The sequence below is a fragment of the Phocoena phocoena genome, chromosome 10, assembly GCF_963924675.1.
Source record: "Phocoena phocoena chromosome 10, mPhoPho1.1, whole genome shotgun sequence".
Classification (NCBI taxonomy): domain Eukaryota; kingdom Metazoa; phylum Chordata; class Mammalia; order Artiodactyla; family Phocoenidae; genus Phocoena; species Phocoena phocoena.
Window position 1 is genome coordinate 11,832,318 of NC_089228.1, and position 21,365 is coordinate 11,853,682.

Here is a 21,365-nt window from a genome sequence, read left to right on the forward strand (position 1 = left end):
TGAGAGAAGAGGTATTAGCCTGCTCTAAGCAAATGTGGGCAGAGTGCCTTTCTTTAAAAATGGTTGAGGTGATTGAAAAGAGATCCGTTTTAGGAGACACATGAGCAGAGGCTTGAAGGAAGAGATTGGAAAGGCTGCTCCTGTTTGTGTTTCTGAGCTGCCTGTTGCTATAGTACCTGCTGAGTTAACAAGGGCGCTGTTTTAGCATGCATGAAGTGCTTCAAATGGGCAGCAAGATCATTTTTGTTTAATCCTAAACTTCAGGCTGCCAGAACCATGCCTGTGGGAGCCCGGGTGATAAGATAGCTTGAAGGCTTGACTAGAAGTCAAGTGTGCAGAGAGCCCAGCTTTTAGCCAATCAGGGCGAGGATGACTTAGCTCTCAAGGGAAGATGCACGCTTCTCCGGGTCCGAGAGTGGAGAATGAAATCTGTCCTTTTAAACTCCGAACCTCCTATACGTAAACTTCTAAGGAAACCTTTGACTCCTAGCATTTGGGGGCTCTGGAACAAGATTAGCCAACTCATGGCTAATCTTGTTTCATTTATATTTCCGTCCACTCATCCCCGCTCCCCTTCTCTCCTGGATTATTTGAAGCCAATCCCACTCCTCATATTTTATTTAAAATACCATCATGTAAAAAATTGGTTTACTTTCATTAAAAATAGTTTTATTGTGATATAATTGGCATAAATTGTACATTTCTAAAATGTACAGTTTGATCAGTTTGTATATGTATATATATGTAATTATAAATATATATACTGATCAAAAAATAAATATATAATCACACACATATCCATGAAACCACCATAGTCTGGATAGTGAACATATCCAACACTCTAGAATTTCCTTGTGCCCCTTAGTAATCCCTCCATTTTGCCTTCTCTACCTCTCATACGCAAGCAATTACTGATCTGCTTTGTGTTATAGTAAATTAGTTTGTATTTTTTAGAGTTTTAGATAAATGGACTCATACAGTGTGTACTTTTTCTTTTTTTTTGTCTAGCTTCTTTCACAATGGCATGGTCTTTTATTCATTCTACAAATATTATTGTGCTCCTCCTACTAGGTACCATTTTGGAAGCTGCAAGACGTCTTAGGAGGCTATTGTAGTAGTCCAGGGGAGAAGTGGTGGTTTGGAGCCAGGGTGGTTACTATGGAGATGGTAGCTGCCACCCATTAGCCATCTGCCTTGGAGGTAGAGCTCATCAGACCAGCTGGATGTTGGGGTGGGAAGAGGGAAGAACTGAGAATTGCTTCTCAGGCTTCTGGCTTGAGCAAACGGGTAGGGTGTAGTGAAATGGAGGAAGACTCAGTGAGAAATAGGTCTGACCTTCCCCAATTTGATCCTTTACTGGGTGTCCATTGCTTCTTCAGAGTTACTCTTGTTATCATTTGTTGGTCTTAAGCGGTATCTAATATGCAGATGAAAACAATATTTAAAACACTTCAAGGTATTCACGAGATTTCTGGGTCTTCTCACAAATGTTATTAAAATAAAGGCTAGCTGCCGTTGTCAAATTGAAAATAGTGAATCTCAGTTTTCTCCTCAGGTGTTTGTGGTATCGGTTGTACCAGGCAAGGGAAAGAGAAAGCGCAAAGTCAAATAATATTTTCAGACTTTTAAAAGTTTCTTGAGGAGAAGTTCTCTCCACTCTTTATCTGGCCCCCAGAATGTTTTTGTTTGGGTTTTACCATTAAAAATGTTAACGTTTTGCTAAGTCGGATGCTGTGGTAACAGCCTCTGCATGCTGCGACCAGCTATGTGAATTTCATTGTACTATACAATAGTCTGTCTTCCTTCTGCAGTGTTAGTAACAGGTCAGCTACTTTATTAGAACTTAGACTCCTTTTGGGGGTTTTGGCCTTAGAAAAAATGGGTCAAGTTATCACTGTGGTTTTGGAATTTTGGGTTACGCGCCACTTGGTTTATGGGCACCTTCGGGAAGTCTGAGTTAGTCATGAACTAATAATGTGTAATAGTAAACAATAATGACTGCACATTTATTGTTTATTATTTGCTCAGTGCTTTCTATGCATTCTCTCTTTTAATCCCCACATCATTCCAGTGAGGGGATTTTATATGTGTATGTGTGTGTGTATAAATAACCTAAATGTCTTCTTTTCACCTAAAAAGCAATAAACATGCAAACAGGAAACTGTGACCAATACCAAGGAAAAAGATTAGTTAAATAGAAACCGAGTAATCACAGATACTGGATTTAACAAAGACTTAAAAGCAGCTATTATGTTTAAAGGATTAAGGGAAAATATATTCAGAGAATTGATAAAAAATACAATGTGGATCAACAAATCACAGACAAACACAACAGACAAATGGAAATGATAAAAGAAGAACCAAGTGAAATTTCTAGAATTGAAATTATAATAACCGAAATGAAGAGTTCCCTAGATGAACTTGATAGCAGATTAGAAATGGTAGGATGGCAGAATTAGTGAACTTGAAGGTAAATCAAGAGAAAATTTCCAAACCAAAGAACAGAGAGGAAAAAAAATTGGAGACAGATCAGCAGAGGCCTGTGTGACAGTATCAAACATTTCAACATAATTTCAACACATGTGTAATAGGAGTCCCAGATGGAGAGGGGAGAGAGAAAGGGACAAAACATTTTTGCAGAAATGATCTAAATACTTACCAAACTTGATGAAAATTATCTACAGTTCCAAGAAATTCAGTGAACTTCAACTAGGATAAACACAAATGAGAAATATACCTAGACATGTCATAGTCCCAGTGCTGAAAGACAAAGAGAAAATCTTGAAAACAGCAAGAGAAAAGCACTTTATCACATACAGGACAACAATGATGTGATTAATGACTGCTTTCTCATCAGAAACAGTGGAAGTCAGAAAATGGTGGAATGATACAGTCAAAGAGCTAGAAAAAAACAACTATTAGCTAAGACTTCTATATGTAGCAAAACTATCGTTTAAAAATGAATGTGAAGGAAGTCTGACTTGATTCTGGGAAAATGGAGTAGACATACATTTCCCTCTTCTTCTCGCTAAATACAATTAAAACTCCGGATGCTACCTAGAAAAGGAACATAAGTCCCTGAAGAGCGAAAAGAAGGCAGAGTAGCTGCAGACCTTGGGACCCCAGGAATGACATGGTGGTGAGTTCCATGGATTTTCTTTTGGCCTCATATATCCCAAACTTGGAGCTGAAGAAGCCAGCAAATGCCAGGGAATGTAAACCAAAAAAGTCCCAAGAAAAGCCTGCTCTCTCTAGCCAAAGGGGAAATAGGAAATGGACAGTTTAGCAATACTGAAAACTTCTAGTCAGTAAACCACCCTACTCCATCTAAGCATGACAGAAAAAAACTGTGTTTTCTCACGCCTGCAAAGGCCAGGGTGGGGAGCCTATACTTGCACCCTCGTGAGGCTATATTGAGGTGACATAATACCTCTGCTAGGGTGGTGTCAGAGAAGGCCAGGTGGGGTGCCAGGCCTTTCATAGTTGCCTGGCAGTAATGAGGCCACCCCTCTCCATGGTGTAAGTGGCTACCATGTGGGGAGCCAAAACTCTCACCTTCTCTAGTAATGAGCATCCCTCAGGAGGTGTCAGTGGAGGCTGAGTGGGGAACCCAGACTTCTGCTTCCACCTGGCAGTAACGAGATGGCTCCCTCCCCTCCCCTGCCAATGTGGCGTCAAAGAAAGCCAGGGGAACAGAATATTTAAATAAGAGCCAGAGTCTTGTAACATAAACATTATCCAGGTTTCAAGTGAATAATGACTTGTCATATCAAGAACCAGGGAGACACCAAACGAGATGAAAAAAAGACAATCGATACTAACACTAATGACAGAGATGTTAGAATTACCCATTTAGCTAAAGATTTTAAAGCAGCCATGATAAAAATACTTAAGTGAGCAATTATGAACATTCTTGAAACAAATGAAAAAAGAGAATAAAAACTTAAGAAAAGGGCTTCCCTGGTGGCGCAGTGGTTGAGAGTCCGCCTGCCAATGCAGGGGACACGGGTTCGTGCCCCGGTCCGGGAGGATCCCACGTGCTGCGGAGCTGCTGGGCCCGTGAGCCATGGCCGCTGGGCCTGCGCGTTCGGAGCCTGTGCTCCACAACGGGAGAGGCCACAGCGGTGAGAGGCCCGCGTACTGAGCAAAAAAAAAAAAAAAAAACTTCAGAAAAGAAATAGTATAAATGGGAACTAAGGGCAAATTTTAGAACTGAAAAATAGAATAACCAAAATAAAGCTTTGTGAATTGGTTCAGTAGCATAATAGAAGGGACAGAGGGGGAAAAAATCAGAGGGGGAAAGAAAACAGAAACAAATTATTCAATCTGAATGATGGAGAGAAAATAGAAAATGAATGAATGAATGAATGATGCCTCAGGGACCTTTGTGACTGTAAAAAGATCATCTAGCATTTTTTTTCTTATTTTATTTCTTAAACTTAAAATTTTTTTAACACCTTTATTGGAGTATAATTGCTTTACAGTGGTATGTTAGTTTCTGCTTTATAACAAAGTGAATCAGCTATACACATATATCCCCAAATCTCCTCCCTCTTGCATCTCCCTCCCACCCTCCCTATCCTACCCCTCTAGGTGGTCATTTGTGTCGTGGGAGTCTCAGCGGAGAGGGCCAAGAGCATGGGGCTGAAAGAGTACTCAAAGAAATAATGGCTGCCAACTTCCCAAATTTGGGAGGAGATTAAACCTGTAGTCAAGAGGCTAAGTGAACCTTAAATAGGATCATCCCAAAGAAACCCATACCAAGACATATCATAATTAAACTTCTGAAAACAGGAGACAGAGAGAAATCTTGAAAGCAGCCAGAGAAAACTGATACCTTATCTATAGGGGAAAGGCCAGTGTGAATGACAGTGGGTTTCTCATCAGAGACCCTAATAAAGGGCAGAAGAAATGGCATGATACTTTTCCCCTGTATTCCCTATGGGCATGATATTTTTTAAGTATTGAAAGAACTGCCAACCCAGAATGCTTTATCTAGTGAAATGTCTTTTACGAATAGGAGGAAATCAAGACGTTTTCAAATGAAAGAAAACAGGAGAATTTGTCACCAGCAGACCTATCCTAAATGAATGTCTAAAGGAAGTTCACTAAGCAGAAAGGAAATGATTACAGAAAGACCCTTTGAACATCAGGATGGAAGAAGGAACATAGTAAGGAGAAATACGGGTGCATACAGTAGGCTGTCCTTCTCCCAAGATTTTTAGGTTTTGTTTGATGGTTGAAGCAGAAATTATAACGTTGATGTGTTTCTAAATGTATTTAGAGGAAGTTTTTAATGCAATTATAAACGGGATGCTAGAGGGTTGTGAAGGGAGGTAAATTTTCTATACTTCACTGGAATTGGTAAAATAATACCAGTAGACATATACAGTTATATGTATATATATATAAATGTAAATATATATAAAATATTTAAAATATATATAAACGTAATATTTTATATATAACTGTATATAAAATATATCCACATATTTTAATAAAAATATGAAATGTGTTTTATATAGTTAATATTTATATATTAATATATATTATATATTTGTTATATATTTATAAATATATTGTGTATGTATTTATATATATATAAAACTGTGATAAAGCATTATAGGTAAATAAAAATGAATTTCTTTAAAAAAATGTTCAGGTAACCCACAGGAAGGCAGAAAAAAGAAAACAAAAAAAAAAATAGAGAACAGACAAAATCCAAAAAATAAAATGACAGTCTTAAGTGCTTAGATATCAATAATTTCATTAAAAGCTCAATGGTCTAAATACATCAATTAAAAGACATTGGCAGAGTGGATTAAAAAACATAACCTAACTGTATACGGTCTACAACAAACTCACTTCAAGTATAATGATAAATAGGTTGAAAACAAAATGATGGGAAAAGATGTTTTAGGTAAACGTTAATCAGAAAAAAGCCGGAATGGCTGTATTAATGTCATATAAAGTAGACTTCAAAGCAAAGAAAATCACCAGAGTCAGAGAAGGACATTGTGTAATGATAAAATGGTTAATCTACCAAGAGGACATAGTAATACCAAATACGTATGCCCCAGTGAAAAGAGCTGAAACATATGAAACAAAAACTAACAAAACTGAAAGGAGAAATAGACTAACCTGCAATTGTAGGTGGAGACTGTAATGCTCCTTTCAACAATTGATGGTACAATTACATAGAAAATCAGCAAGGATATAGAAGAACTCAACAATATCATCAACCAATGGGATCTAATTGACATTTGTAGAACACTCTACCCTACAACAGCAGAATACCCCTTCTTTTCAAGTAGTCATGGAGCATATACCAAGATAGACCCTATCCTGCACCATCAAATAAACCTCAACAAATTTTGAAAAATTGAAGTCACACAGAGTGTGTTCTCCAACTGCAGTGGAATCAAACTAGAAATCAGTAACAGAAATAAAATAGGAAAATGTCCAACACTTGGACAATAAACACACTTCTAAATAATCCATGGGTCAAACCATACACTGAAGTGAATGAAAATGACCACATACGGACGAGTGCATGCCTGACCCGTGTGGGGTGAGGCACCCTCCTGTGCCCCAGGGCCAGATGCTCACTCCAGGTAATCAACTCCCCGCTGGGGCACAACGTATAAGAAAATCAGAATAAATGCTTGATTCCGTGTCATTTTCTACGTGAAAGTGACAGTACCATATACTCATACAGAAGTGCCTCATTCTTATTAACAGCTGCTTAGTGTTCCTCACTATGGATTTCATCACACACGGTTTAAAAGAAGTGCTTTCTGTCTCTTTGCTGACTGATGAAAATTTGTCAGACGCTCTGTTCCCTCTTTTGCTGTCCTTGTTGTTGTATTACATATGACACGGAGGGAAAGGGAAGCGTATCTCTTGACTACATAAAATGTCGTTGTTTATGCTCCTGTGAAGAACGACCTGGCCAGCCCCAGCACATTGGTCAGCCCTCTTCCTGCAGGCTTACTCCTCATTCAACAAGCCAGTCTTGCTGAGGAGTGGTCCTGTGGCATCTGCTGTGGATTTGTTTCATCACTAAGGACTTCTGTGCCTTCCGAGGTGTTTTAGATGAGGCTTTGTTCCCCTGCACTAGCACTCGGAGCATTACTCCTTCAACTCTTGTCCTGAGAACCTGAGATGCACCTTGCTTAGCCTTTTGAGATTAATGGGGCTAACATTTAGAAACCTGCTTTTGAAATTGTTTTTCTTCCTGTCCTTGCAATCATCCAAGCATTAGAGACCTGTTCGTATTTTGCTGTCTGGGAGTAGAGCAGTTATTGGTAGTAGTCCCTTTGGAGACAACATTCACGTGGGTTCTTGTCTGTTTCTGATCAGGGTCTCTGTGTTCAGTGTGTATTTTTACTTAGATTCTTGAGTACTGGTGGTGCAGGTTGTGTGGCACGGCAGCCTCTCTTCTTGCCAAGTATACAGGCAGAGAGGTGACGTATTGACACTACCGTCGGTAGCTTCTCAAGTTGTTTTATTATTTTTTCATTTTTTATGTTTTTTGCGGTACGCAGGCCTCTCACTGTCGTGGCCTCTCCTGTTGCGGAGCACAGGCTCCGGACGTGCAGGCTCAGCGGCCATGGCTCACGGGCCCAGCCGCTCCGCAGCATGTGGGATCTTCCCGGACCGGGACACGAACCCGTGTCCCCTGCATCGACAGGCGGACTCTCAACCACTGTGCCACCAGGGAAGCCCTCTCAAGTTGTTTTAACCTGCAGTAACAAACTTGATCATGAGAGACAACGTTAATTTTGATTTATCGATCCTTTCCTTAATGAAAAGAAATGGAGACATTTCCCTCTTATGTTAGTTTCCTAGGGCTTCCATAACAAATGACCACAAACTTGGTGGCTTGAAACAACAGAAATTTATTCTTTTAGTTCTGGAGGCTAGAAGTCTGAGACCAAGGTCCTGGCTGGGCCATACTCACTTCAGAGTTTCTAGAATCCTTCCTTGTCTCATCCTAGCTTCTGGCAGTTCCCCGGAATCCTTGGCATTCTTTGACTTGTAGCTGCATCACTCCAGTCTCTGCGTCCATCTTTACATGGCCTTCTCTGTGTCCTCTCCTCCTGTTATAAGGACACCAGTCATTGGATTTAGGGCTCACCCTAATCCAGTATGACCTCATCTTAACTAATACAGAAAATTACAAATCTGCAAAGTTCCTATTTCCAAATAAGGTCACATTCTGAGGCTCTGAGTGAACATGAATTTGGGGGGACAGTATTCAACCCACTACACACTCCGAGTAATTTTTCTGGGTTTTTTTTTGCAAAGTGGTAAGCATTTCAAACAGATGTAGCTGATCCTACATCATGTTGTTTTCTGGCAAAAATAGTTTTATTTATAAGGACCAGATGAGCAGCCACCTAGAGGACTGTGTTAACTGCTGTGGTCCTGTCAGCCCAGGATGACTCTCATGAGTGCTTGGGTCACTTTGATGAGTGTCACTTTTATTGGTTGTAGACTTCCTTCATTGGAGCTGGTGGTGAAAGGGAACTGTTCTGTTCTCCTTCCTGTTGGCAAATCAGCTCCTTTTTCTTGTTCTTGGATCTAACTTGACAAAAGAATTTAATCTTGCATGATAGCAGATACTGTAATCAGCATTTACACTGTCATTTTTTCCATTGTAACCCAGCATGCAGAGACCCCCCTGAAGCAGGGTAACGCAAGAATCCCCAAGCAAGAAATTTAGTGTAGGAGAGAGCAGCCATTCTATGGGATAGCTACACAGCTTTAAGTGCTTTCATTTCTGCTTCAGTGAATTCTTGGTGATTATGCTGCTTTTATAGAATGATAAACTCACCCAGCAGATTCTGTTGTAATGGCTGTCAGATTCCAGTTACTCCTGGGAAGGATGCTGTTTTGTGAAGTCATTATTTTCACATGTAGCTCCTCTCAATTATAGCTTGCCCATTTCTAATCAATAAAAGTTTGTTAATGTAACATAAAACATTGAAGGCCATGGAAATACTGTGGCCTTGCAGTGGAATGAAAAATAACCAGTGGCTTGGTCTTTGACAGCTTTTAAGTACCTGGCTTAGAAGAAAACATGAACTTGTGCCCACAAGTTGACATTTGCGAGTCAGTGTGTTAGCCATGCTTGGAGAAAACATGGTTCTTTTAACTTCTGCCACTGACGTCTGGGCCTTTGACAAGCAAAAGGAAAACTAAGATAGGAGGCTCTGTTCAACCTTCTCTTATTCTCAGTAAGCAAAGAACAGGCAGCTGTATGATTAGTTGACTTCTTGCATAACAAAGGAAAATCAAAAAATTCTTATCCCCCTCAGACTTCCCAGATGTGGCTCTGGTTTGTAGGAGTTTACTGGTAACTCTCAAATACTCTTTGCATGGCTTACCTGATGATGGGGCTTTTGTCCTGGCAGCTTTACGGTGTTCATTTGCATTGCACATTTATCCAGAGCCCTCTCTAGAGGTAATAGTCTTACCTCTTGGCTGGCTTTTTCTGCCTCCAGTTCTCATTGCAGTGGTAGCCACTGTTCCTTCTTTTTTTTTGTTTTTTTTTTTGGCCTGCGTTGGGTTTTCATTGCTGTGTGCGGGCTTCCTCTAGTTGCGGTGAGTGGGGGCTACTCTTTGTTGAGGTGCCGGGGCTTCTCATTGTGGTGGCTTCTCTTGTTGCAGAGCACGGGCTCTTGGCGCACAGGTTTCAGTAGGTGTAGCACACGGGCTCAGTAGCTGTGGCACATGGGCCCTAGAGCGCATGGGCTTCAGTAATCATGGCGCATGGGCTCAGTAGTTGTGGCTCAAGGGCTCTAGAGTGCGAGCTCAATAGCTGTGGCGCACAGGCTTAGTTGCTCCGCGTCATGTGTGATCTTCCTAGACCAGGGCTCGAACCCATGTCCCCTGCATTGGCAGGCGGATTCTTAATGACTGAGCCACCAGGAAAGTCCCGCCACTGTTCCTTCTTGCTTTCTTTTAGGCCTTGCCCAATTTCCTATACTCTTGGTCTCTAAACTCTTGAGCCAGGCTGCCTTGGTGTGAATCCTTGTTCTCGCATTTGCTTAATCTCAGAAGTTGTTACAGAAATTACATGAGTTAATATTTGCAGAATACTTAGAACCCTACTTGGTTCATAATAAATACTGTATAAATCTTTTTGAAAAAGATAAACTATGTTCTATATCTTGATTGTGGTGGTGGTTATACACTTGTCAAAACTCATCAGAAGTGTGCATTTAAAAGTTTTAAAAGTATAAAAGTTTACTGTATATAAAGTATACCTCAGTAAACCTGACCTAAAATTTTTTTAAAGGTAAAAAGCATATCCGTTTATTCAGTCAGCAAAGGGTTTATTAGGTGTTGCACAGTAGGATTTTAAAAACATAATTCAAAGAGGCTTGCCAGTCTAGTTGAGCTGGCCGGTTATAATGCAGGATAAATTTGCCCATCAGTGTGAGAAGGTGATGTAAGAGGTGCTGCAAAGCAGCTCATTAGTCATCTAGGTAGGAAACACTGTAGGGGTTTGGATTGCTTAAGGCAGTCCCAAAGAGTTCACCAAATAGTCGGAACTTGAGCTGGACCTCAGAAGATGTAGGATTTGGAAAGATGGACATTCGAGAAGGTGCATGGGTGCAGGTGCAAGACCCAGGGGCAGAAATGCATGTGGAGACTTTAGGCAACCATGTGAGAGCTGGTTGGACTAAAATAGACCCTCTGACTGTGGGAGGGACAGCTGTGCTTTATGGACTAACGAGTTCTCTTCATCCACAGAAAGGCCCCCCTTCTGGGAAAGACCGGGTGAAGAAAGGTGGATCCTACATGTGCCATAAGGTAAGTCAAGTCACTAAACTCTGTTTTGGTGTTCTAACAGCAGGTTTATGGATCCATTGTAAACATTAGCCCCAAGATGTCTCATCCACTTCTGTTAATACATAACTATCTCCATCAACGCCAGAAAAAGAAAAGTTTGTGCACAGGCATGGGGAAAAGTGGTTCAGGAAGCAGAGGTTGTAAATGATCTGTTGTCAACCATATTCCATCTGTTGTATCTTGACCCTTTGAGACACCTTTGTTGTCCCATGAATCAGGGTGAGCTGTATATCTGGTTTCCAGCATGTAAGTCTGGAAGCACACCCTTAATTTCTTTGAGACTCCTGTAAATTTCTGGCTTGTCTGTTGAGATTAAGTTGAGTTATAAATGGAGGGTAGTTTGTGGTATACTGGAATGGAAACATCCCAAGTGTTCTAGGTACATAGTGTGTGCTTTGTGGAATAAACATCTCTCTCAGAGAATGATTCTTCTCTTTGGGCTATAATTTCAGTGTCAGAGTTGGTTGTTCTTGGCGAGTAGAAGTAACTCAGTGTTTCATGAGTAACCTTTTTAAGGAGTTCAGAAATCGAATACCACTTCTCTCCCTTTTTTTCTTTAAATCATATATTTTTAGTATATCTAGCACTTCAACTTCTATCTCTATGCAAACATGGCATTTTGCAGATTGTTATTACAAGAAGCTTCCCATGGTAATTCCGTCAGTTTAGGCAGTTAGAGACTTAAAACTGTAATGGCTCCAAATTAAGTTATTAATTTGATAATGGAGGCATTGTCAAACTTTGCCTTAAAATAATGGTTCTCAAACTTTATTGTACACTAGAATCATCTGGGATCTATAAAAGATATTCATGCCTATTTCCTCACTCACCTCATCCTGACTTGATATTTCTGGATTGTGACCTGGGCATCAGGATTTTAAAGCTCTCAAGGTGATCATAACATACATCAAATTTTGGGAGCCGCTGGCCTAAAGAGAACCTATTTAAATTATGTATATCTGTGAGTTCGTAGGGGTGTGTGTCTTCTGCATTTCTTAGAATTTTTAGTGTAGTTATTTAGGTGGCAGTTCATAGAGTTGAGTTCACTTTATGCTTTACACTTACCTTTCTAACAAGATGTGGACAAATTTATCTTTAAAATTCTAACTTTAATTTAAAATTAAAAGCATTGCCCTAGGTTGTCCCAGTACTTTTAAGTGTTCATATACCCATCTGTCTGTAGTCCCAGATTTTTTTCCTTTGATTCAAGCTGTTGCTGCAGGTGTATCTGAATCCTCTTGCTGGGAAACCAGACTTTCATGAAAAACAGGTGAATCTCTTTTTGCACAAGAGCATCTCAAAACCCTAATTACCACCAGTTATGTGTCTGACATATGGCACTTTTCATAATTGGGAGTCCATTTACTCTGTAAGAATTAAAGACCATAAGATTTTTTTTGCACAAATAAGTGGAGAAAATGAATCCTGTAAAAAACATTTTAAGCATGAACACCAAAATATTCCAGTGCCATGCATATGAATGTGTCTACTTTAACATTTCATTTTTCTTGCTTATTTTAAATGTTTAAAATTTTTATAAGCTTCTTAATTTATTCTTTTAAAATATCTTTTAACATGTTATATATATATTTAAAAAAATTTTTTTTGGCGTATGCGGGCCTCTCACTGTTGTGGCCTCTCCCGTTGCGGAGCACAGGCTCCAGACGTGCAGGCTTAGCGGCCATGGCTCACGGGCCCAGCCGCTCCACGGCATGTGGGATCTTCCCGGACCGGGGCACGAACCCGTGTCCCCTGCATCAGCAGGTGGACTCTCAACCACTGTGCCACCAGGGAAGCCCTATATTTTTAATAAATACATTTTTATGGTACAGTTGGTTTTTGTATATTTATGTTGTGTCCTGTAACCTTGTTAAACTCATCTGTATAAGTGATGTTTTTGTAGATTCTTCATATATATATATATATATATATATCTTTACTGGAGTATAATTGCTTTACAATGTTGTGCTAGTTTCTGTTGTACAACAAAGTGAATCAGCTCTAAGTATACATATATCCCCATATCTCCTCCCTCTTGAGCCTCCCTCCCATCCTCCCTATCCCATCTCTCTAGGTCGTCAGAAAGCATCGAGTTGATCTCCCTGTTGTTTTTGTAGATTGTGTTGTATTTTCTACATAAGTGGTTATACCATCTGTGAGTATAGACAATTTTACCTCTTCCTTTTTAATCTGGATATCTTCTATTGCTTTTTCTTACTGTATTGTGTTGGCTAGAACCTCCAGTATATTGTTGAATAGGAGTGGTAAGAACAGAGAGTCTTACCTAATTTTTGATCTTAGGGGAAAAAACATCTGACTTTTCAAAATTAGCTATGATATAAGCTATAGCGTTTTCAAAGATGCCGTCTATCAGCTTGAGCAAGTCTCCTTCTAGTCCTAGATTTCTGAGAATTTTTTTTATCAGAAATGGATGTGGATTTTGCCAGATGCTTTTTCTAAAGCTATTGAGATGTTTATGTGGTTTTTCTTTTTCAGCCTGTTAATATGGTGAATTATAGTCATTGATTTTCTGTTTTCAAATGTTAAACCATCCTTGGCTTCCTGGAATACATCCACTTAGTTATGATGTATTATCCTTTGTATATGTTTTGGATGCAGTTTGCTAAAATATGTTCGTGATTGGTATTGGTCTCTTGTTTTTTTTTCCTGTCTGATATTAGTATCAGTGTATTGCTGGCTTCATAGATTGATTTGGGAAATATTCCCTCATCTTGAATTTTTTGGGGAGGAGTTCATGTAGAGTTAGCATTTTTCTTCCTTAAATGTCTGATAGAATTTCCCCAGGAAAACCATTTGGGCCTAGAGTTGTAACCATACATTTAATTTAGTTAATAGCTACAGGGTTGTGCAGATTATCTGTTTGTTCTTGATTAAGCTCTGGGAGTTTGTGTCTTTCAAGGAATTTGTCCATTTCAGCTGAGTTAATGAATTTATTGACATAAACTTTGCCTTTTCACTTGCTGTTTAGACCATTTACATTTAATGTGATTGTTGATATGGCTGGATTTAAATTTGTTGTCTTGATATTTGTTTTTCTCTTTGTCTCATCTGTTCTTTTCCTTTTGCTTTTTTTTTTTTCTTTTTTTGGATTAAGTGTTTTTTTATCACTTCATTGTCTCTCCTTTGGCTTATTAGCTATAACTCTTTATTTTAAAAATTTTGTGGCTGATTTAGAGTTTATATTATACATCTTTAACTTTTCTTAGTCACCCTGAAGGATAAGTTTTAATTTAGTCAGGCTCAGAGTGATGGAGAGAGTATTCCAGAAAAGAGAATAGCAGAGTGACAAAACTGAGTGGGATCCACAAGATTTTCCAGAGAGAAACGGCAGCTCTAGGATCTTTGGTCAAGTTAATTGTAGATGATGTAGGTTTTTAACCTCAGCCTGGTTATTTTGGTGTAGTCAAGAAAACAGCGTAGTGTTGGCTGTGAATTACTTTTAGTGCTTGTTCTTTACACTAGATTAAGAGTGGCAGTTTTAACTGCCACTAAGTATATTAAGATATGGACTCTAGAATTAGATCTGGGTTGGAGTTCTGTAACCGTTCTTTGCTAGTCCTTGCCTGTAACATTAGGCAAATTACTTAACCTTTCTAAGCCTCAGTTTTCACACTTGTAAAATGTACATCATAACTGCACCTATTGTAAGGTTCTTACGAGGAATAAATGCAGCAAAGTAAATAAGCACTTGGTACAGTGCCTAGCTCATGGTAAAGTCTCCGTAAGTTAGTTGCTGCTAACACCATCATTCTTAATCATCATCTTTATTATAATAAGATTATTTTCCCCCATTTTCTCTTTTGAATAAAAACCAACTAATGAACTGCTAACTAGATAGGCAGAATCCTGGAAATGATTACTGTAGCACAGGTAAAAATCAGTAAAAGAAAGAAAATCAATAAAAAGAGAAAAGAATAATGTAATTCATTTTGAAAAAAAAATCACCTTGCTTAGAAGGTGACTGACTTTTGATCGTGGCCCAGGGCCAGTTTGCATGACTAAAGTAAGCTCTGATTATTATTTTTGATTTTTTGAAAGTCCATCCAAAGTATAGCTTCAGTAAGGAGACGAGGCACAGAAAGAACAACTATGAGTCAACATGGTGTTAAGAGCACAGATTCTGGAATGGGACTGAAAAGACTGTAGTCCTGGATTCACAGTTACAAACCATGTGACCTTAGGCACACTATTACCACACCTGTGTGTCGGTTTTTTCCTTGTGTATACATATATATATATTATTGTGTATGCAATAATACCTACCTCAGGATTATTGAGAGGATTAAGTCACTTAATACATGTGAAGTTCTTAGAACAGTTCACATGGTAAGTACTCAAGAAATACTAGTCTTTCTTGAAGTTGTTAGATTAATCTCTGTGGGATCTTTAGCCCAACCTACAACATTGACGAAATCCTCACTCCCTTACCCCCTCAACCCCACCATTTTACATCAAAATTAGTAGCAAAAGGAGTTGTCCAAGTGTCAGTGGCAAGAGCAATGGATGGGAAATTGAGAGACCTGAGTTCTGCTGTGTCATTTTTCTATAATCATTTTGTTCATAATGAGCTACAATTACCTTAAAACTGTTCTTTATCCCTAAAAGTCTTCCTCTCATAAAAACCATATTGCCGTCCCACTTGACTTCAGAGCCCCAAGGCTGGTAAGCCATTATCTTAAATGAATTGTTCTTGAATCCAGGATCATATTCTTAGTGCAGATATCGAGGTCAGTTTCACAAAGTAATTAGCCATTTTGATGAAATGGGGCTAAAATAGGCCCTCACTACTACCTCTGTTCTTAATTAATAAAATGACCCATATTTCAACCACAAAGACCTAACATCATTAATAACCATTTTTAGTGCTAAAAGTAGAGTTGGAAAAAAAGAAAGAGCAATGAGGACATATGAAATCAGGCCATTTTTCTCTTTAATTACGTATTTCATTAGTTACCCATTACTGGAATTTAAAATGAACTACTTATTAATAAATGTTTGCTGAGTGAATGAGTGCATTTGCAGTGGAATGATAATGTCAATTGACTGTTTTCTCATGTGATGGTCCTGACCTTTCAACACTAACTTGTAGTGAGACTTGCTTTTTAGTGTTTAGTTCTTCATCATTTAGGTTAATGGAAGACTTTAGGTACTGCTATGATCCAAAAAAGGACTAGCTCTTTTTGTTGTCACTGATTTTAAGCTTTTTTGTTATGTAAGCAAAACATTTTCATTGCATAAAAATTAGAAAATAAATAATAAACAGAAAAATGAAAAAAATCGTTCACGCTGCTTTCTGAAGAAAACTGTTAATAGTATTCTACCAAACTCTTCGGTGCACTTTTATTTTTTCTTCCCAAAATGGGATGATGCTGTATGTACCAGGGCCTTCAAATATGACTGTGGTCAATAATCTCTTATACATCATGGATCTCTTTTCCGATCACAGTGCTCCAGGCAGGCACAATTCGTCACAGTTGCTACAGCCTGCATTTTGTGGCATATGGAAACCAAATTTTAAAACAGTTTGTTATATAATTTGAGAGACAAGTTGCATATTGAACTATGCCATCCGACAAAGACCTCAGTCCTATGCCTTGTCACCAGAGATACCCCTTCACCTTTTCCATTTATATAACAAATAATTTTCCTATTTTTGTAGCAAATGCGTAACCGTATTCAGATGCTGGCAAGGAATCATCTTCCCAACACAAGATCACTAAGACCTGCAGAGAAGCTGCTTTTGTTTTAGTAAGGAAGCAGGTTAACCCAAGGAGGTCAGATAAGACAGGCAAAGTGAGTTCTTTTAATTAAGAGTGTTGTGTTCATTAGAAAGTAACAATTACAATAATCTCCATATGTCTACTGCTTTACTTTTTCATGTAAAGATAAGATGAAGCATTTTGACATTATTCCATTAATAGCCCCATTTTATCGGAAGAGGGAGCAGATTCAGAAAGGCTTTGCCTAAGGTTAAATAGCTAATGAGCCTTGGATTTTGCCTTTTCAGGTGAGTAAATTAGTAAAATGTTTGTCACAATTTCCACCTGTGTCAAGCCCAACCTCTTTCTGCCAAGTAGACCACCTTTAATGTGACTCCATCCTATTTAGCCACCCACGTTTCCTGCTTTTTATCATTTATCCTCTCTGTACCACTCATTGCTTTTGCCTGGAATTCTCATTCTCTGAATTTTTGGGCGGCTCAGCTCTCGCAGCGCCTCATCAGAGGAGCCTTCCCCGGCCACCTTATCTAAGTAGCACCTAGTCACGTCTAGTCCTCTCTCCCTATGTGACTTTCTTCCAAGCTGACCACTGCCAGAAGCACTCTTGAATTTATCCGTTTATTTATTGTCTGACTACTTAACTCCTTGTTGAATGTAAGCTTCCCGATAACGGGTACATTGTTTTGTTCCGCATTGCTTCCCTTGTGCCCAGAATAACATCTAGCATGTTGTAAACTCTCAAATATTCAATGAATAAATAAACCATGCTCTGACACTCTCAGGCTGTGGCCTTGCTATCCTCTTCACTTGCCTGAATTTTTCCATTTTCATGCCTCTGATGTCATTGTTTTCTCCACTTAACATACCTTCTTTCCTTGTTTCTAAGTCCTGTAAATCAGTGCTACTCAGTTTGTGGTCCATGGGCCCGTAGCATTAGCAGCACCTGTAAGCTGGTTAGAAATGCAGATTCTTGGAACCCACACCAGACTTACTGAATCAGGATCCCTGGGTTTGTGGCCTAGGAATAGGTATTTACATGAGCTCTCCAGGCTATTCTTCTGTATACTCAAGTCGGAAGACCACTGCCATAATCACGTAAATCCCGCTCTGGCCAAGTTCTGCCTTCAAAAGTCTTTCCTAAAAAATTAGACATTTAGTGACCATTTCCTCCCCTGAATTAATAGTAACCTCAGAATCTTTTAATCCTAGCTTGTTTTGTAGCTTTTTGATGTGTAATCATTGTTTCCTCAACCAGCCTGTGATCTCCAGTGGGACAGTGCGCACAGGAGGCGATCAGGAAACGCTTGATTGTTTTTTGTCATGTGTGGTCCAGTTATGGAACAAGAATGTCCCTGTCTGACTGCCTGCCCCCCCTGCCCCAAACTCGATTCTTGCTCGCATGTGGAATTCACTGCACACACTGAGAGCATGGGGCCCTGCATTATCCACAGCAGCTTGATTCTAAAAATGCCAAAGCACCTTGCTTCACAGCAGCCCAGTGAGTAGGCCCTACATGGAACAAAGCTTCTGCCGTGTCTTTCTGCATGGTCACCTCTAGTCATTTTAGAGCTTCCATCGCATCCCAATCACAGGTAGTAGCAGATGCCATCACGTCTTTCATTATTTCAGGCATATTTTTTTATTCATTTTCCCTCTGCCTGCCTGAATATTGGTAATGGTGTTACATTCTTCACTGGCCACAGGGAAAAGGAGAAAATTGGTTGCTACTGTTTTGCTATCTATAAAAGACAGAGCACCATGTGTTTTGTTTTTTTTTTCATGGTGGAAATGCTCCAGAGAATTCCTTTGTCAGCTCTAGAGATAATTTTTATGAAGATTAGAAACATTCACCTTTCGTGAGAGAAAGGAGAATAATAAGAATTAAGGAAAAAAAAAAAACCTCTTTTATACTGACCTATTTTGCCCCTCCACAAATTCTCTCTGCTTCATGAGGTCCAAAGTTACTCTACATGATTCTTTGTGCAGTTTCTTTAACCAGCGGTGGGGACTTGAGTTTCCCAGGGCCCACTCAGAGTTGATGCTCTTGGTACACAGGGTAACTAGTTTATTTTCATTGTCTGTTATTTTTGATCAAAGATCTTAGGACATAAGAGTTCCATGCATGGTTATTTTTGGAACGTGGAAGCTTTTGAAGTGTTTGAATCAAGTCATCTGTGGTTATTCACTGACTATCTAGTAGGTGACCAGGGATATGTGTTAGGCTTTCCCTGATGTGTACATGCAGGGGGCTATAACAGGGGTGGGACAGAATCATGAGTTATGATGCCTTTCCATCTACGGGTATCGACTGTTGCTAAGCAGGCAAGCACACCACAGTTAGACCTGGGTTCGAATTCTACTTCTTTTAACAACTGTGTCATCTGGGGTAACTCATTTAATCCCTCTGGCCATTATGATCAAATCAAATAAGTGATGAAGGCACCTAGCACCATGCCTGGAGAGCTTGATGTCTATGTGTTTGTGCATATGTATATACCATACTCTGCTCTTATAAAATAAAACAATACCAAACAAGTTCCCCACACAAAGATACATAGCTTTATGAATTACTATGATTTAAACTCCAAAAGCAATGTATTAAGAAAAAATGTTTTCCACAGCCTTTCCTACTCTTGATGTTCCTGGGCTTACTGTTCAATTTTTTGCCAACCTGTTGGATAGTAAATAATATCTTGATGTTGCTCTTAATATTTTCTCAATTGCCATTTAGCTTTATTACTTGGTTTCTTGTCTACTTGTCAAATGCTATTCTAAATGTGCAAATAACTTTTTAAATTATAAAAGTAATACATAGTTATCATCGGAAAGTTGAAACCCCACTGCCTGAGGATAACTACGGTTCGGATTATGGTGCATTTTGAATCTTCCAGTCTGCTTTTCTTTGGCGTACGTGATTATCTAGATTGAGATCATAGCACATATACAGTTTTGTATTCTGACTTTTTCATTTAAGATTGTATCCTGAGAAATTCCTGTCATTAAATGTTACATGAAAACATGCCTTTTAATGGCTGCTTACTAGTCTAAATTATGGATGCACCGTAACTTATGTAACCATTGGTTGTTACATTTTTTTAAACTGTTCTAAGTAATACTCACACCAACATCTTTGTACTATATCTAGTCACGTTTATAACAGAACACTGGATAACGTGGTGAGCTCTCAATGTGCTACCCTTTTCGGAAACATAGCTGCTAAATGTGCAGGAGGCGGGTGCCTGTAGGGCAGGCACGGTCTGCAGATAGGCATAACTCTCTACAGTTGGTACTTGGGCACAACGTCAGTCTGACAGTTGAGAGCCTTCAGCCCAGAGTCCAAGAGCACTCATGTGTCTGGTTCTCTCCGCAAAGTCCTACTGCTACAGGTATCGCTGTGCTGCTCGAAGCCAGAACACACCTGACAGCTCCGCTTCGAATCTGGGATTCCGCTGTGCAGCCGCCCACCCGCCCACCACAGGCTAACAGCCACGAAGAGCCTTTCTGAATCGGAGAAGTCGTGTCTAACCTGTACGCGGCTTCCCTCAGAAGGCTGAACAACCTCGTGTGAAGAACTCCCACCCCCAGGTGGGTTACATACCTGCCCAATGGCCAAAGGAACCGTGTGGCGAGACCAAATAGCTGACCTGCATCAGCAAGTGTGCTTTATTGTGTGGTGCGTTTCATGTTTTACTTTTGGAGTCTTTTACAGAGGAGGGCGGTGGAGGGCACCCTGAACTAGGCCTCAGGAGGTCTGCGTTCTACCCAGGCTCTGCCCCTGGGTTAGACCCCAGGGTCCCACACTTGACCTTCCTGGGCCTCAGTGACCTCATCTGTCCAGTGAGGGGATGCACAACATGATCTCTGAGGCTGTCTCCCAACTCGCAGATTGTCTGAATATATCAGATTCTATTGTGATTTCATAGTGAGAGTTTATGGCAGGTTATTTTTTAGCTGTTTTTTCCCATGTGTGAACCTTGGGTAATACTAATCGTGTAAAATAATCGTTCTCTTGTATATTATTTTCAGAAAAGAATGAGGGGGGTGGCGGTGATGGGTCTTTATATTCATACTGCACTTTGTTTTTTCAAGGAAATCAGTGTCTTTTACATTGTTATAATGAATCCCACTTGGGCCAGTGATGGTGCGCTCAAGTTCAGCAATCTGAACACGCAGGGATGTCTGTGAGGTGACTTTACTGTGCTTTATATTTTAACATTAAGTGCCTTTGGTTCGGGGGGCAGTTACAAGCCCTATTTCCCCCTCTCCCCAAAGCCTTTGGTGAATGTGAAATGTTTGCTACATGGAGAAACCTGCTTAATTCTAAATGTAGGAGAAAAAAAACCAAGAACCTTGAATTAACTGTATTCAGGGTATCCAGTACTTTGTAATCGGGAAGTAGGAAATCTCGTTGGCTGTGGAGTGTCAGATGCTTCAGATCATGCACTGTGTCGAATAAAGTGGTATCTGCTAAATCAGGCTTCACTCTCATTGTTTCCTTTTCTCTTTCCCTCTATTATGTTTTCTTTTAAAGAAATGACTTTGCGATATGTATGTGTTTTGTTTGCTAGAAAACTTTCTTGTTGTTTAGCTATTTGATAACTTGGATATTTGAGCAGTTTGTGGGAATTTTTATTCCAAAAGGCAAGGCTGTTCTGCCAGGAACCTAATTATGACCGTGCTTCTTCGTGCCTCAGTAGATGAGACAAGGTCAAGGGCGGTGCCTCCATCCTGTGAAACGCAACAGCTGCTTCACATGCCAGG

General features: G+C 39.7%; 1 protein-coding gene across 1 annotated transcript in view; it reads left to right on the top strand.

The window, feature by feature from the left end:
- The window catches only part of SUMF1 (sulfatase modifying factor 1), a 112,233-nt gene extending 91,157 nt beyond the window's left edge, over nucleotides 1-21,076 (top strand). Inside the window, exons 8-9 of the mRNA XM_065884889.1 lie at nucleotides 10,765-10,824; nucleotides 19,977-21,076. Of these exons, the coding sequence (XP_065740961.1) occupies nucleotides 10,765-10,824; nucleotides 19,977-20,087 (171 nt within the window). The 3' untranslated portion in view covers nucleotides 20,088-21,076. The remainder of the gene's footprint in view (nucleotides 1-10,764; nucleotides 10,825-19,976) is intronic.
- Nucleotides 21,077-21,365: the final 289 nt, after the last annotated feature.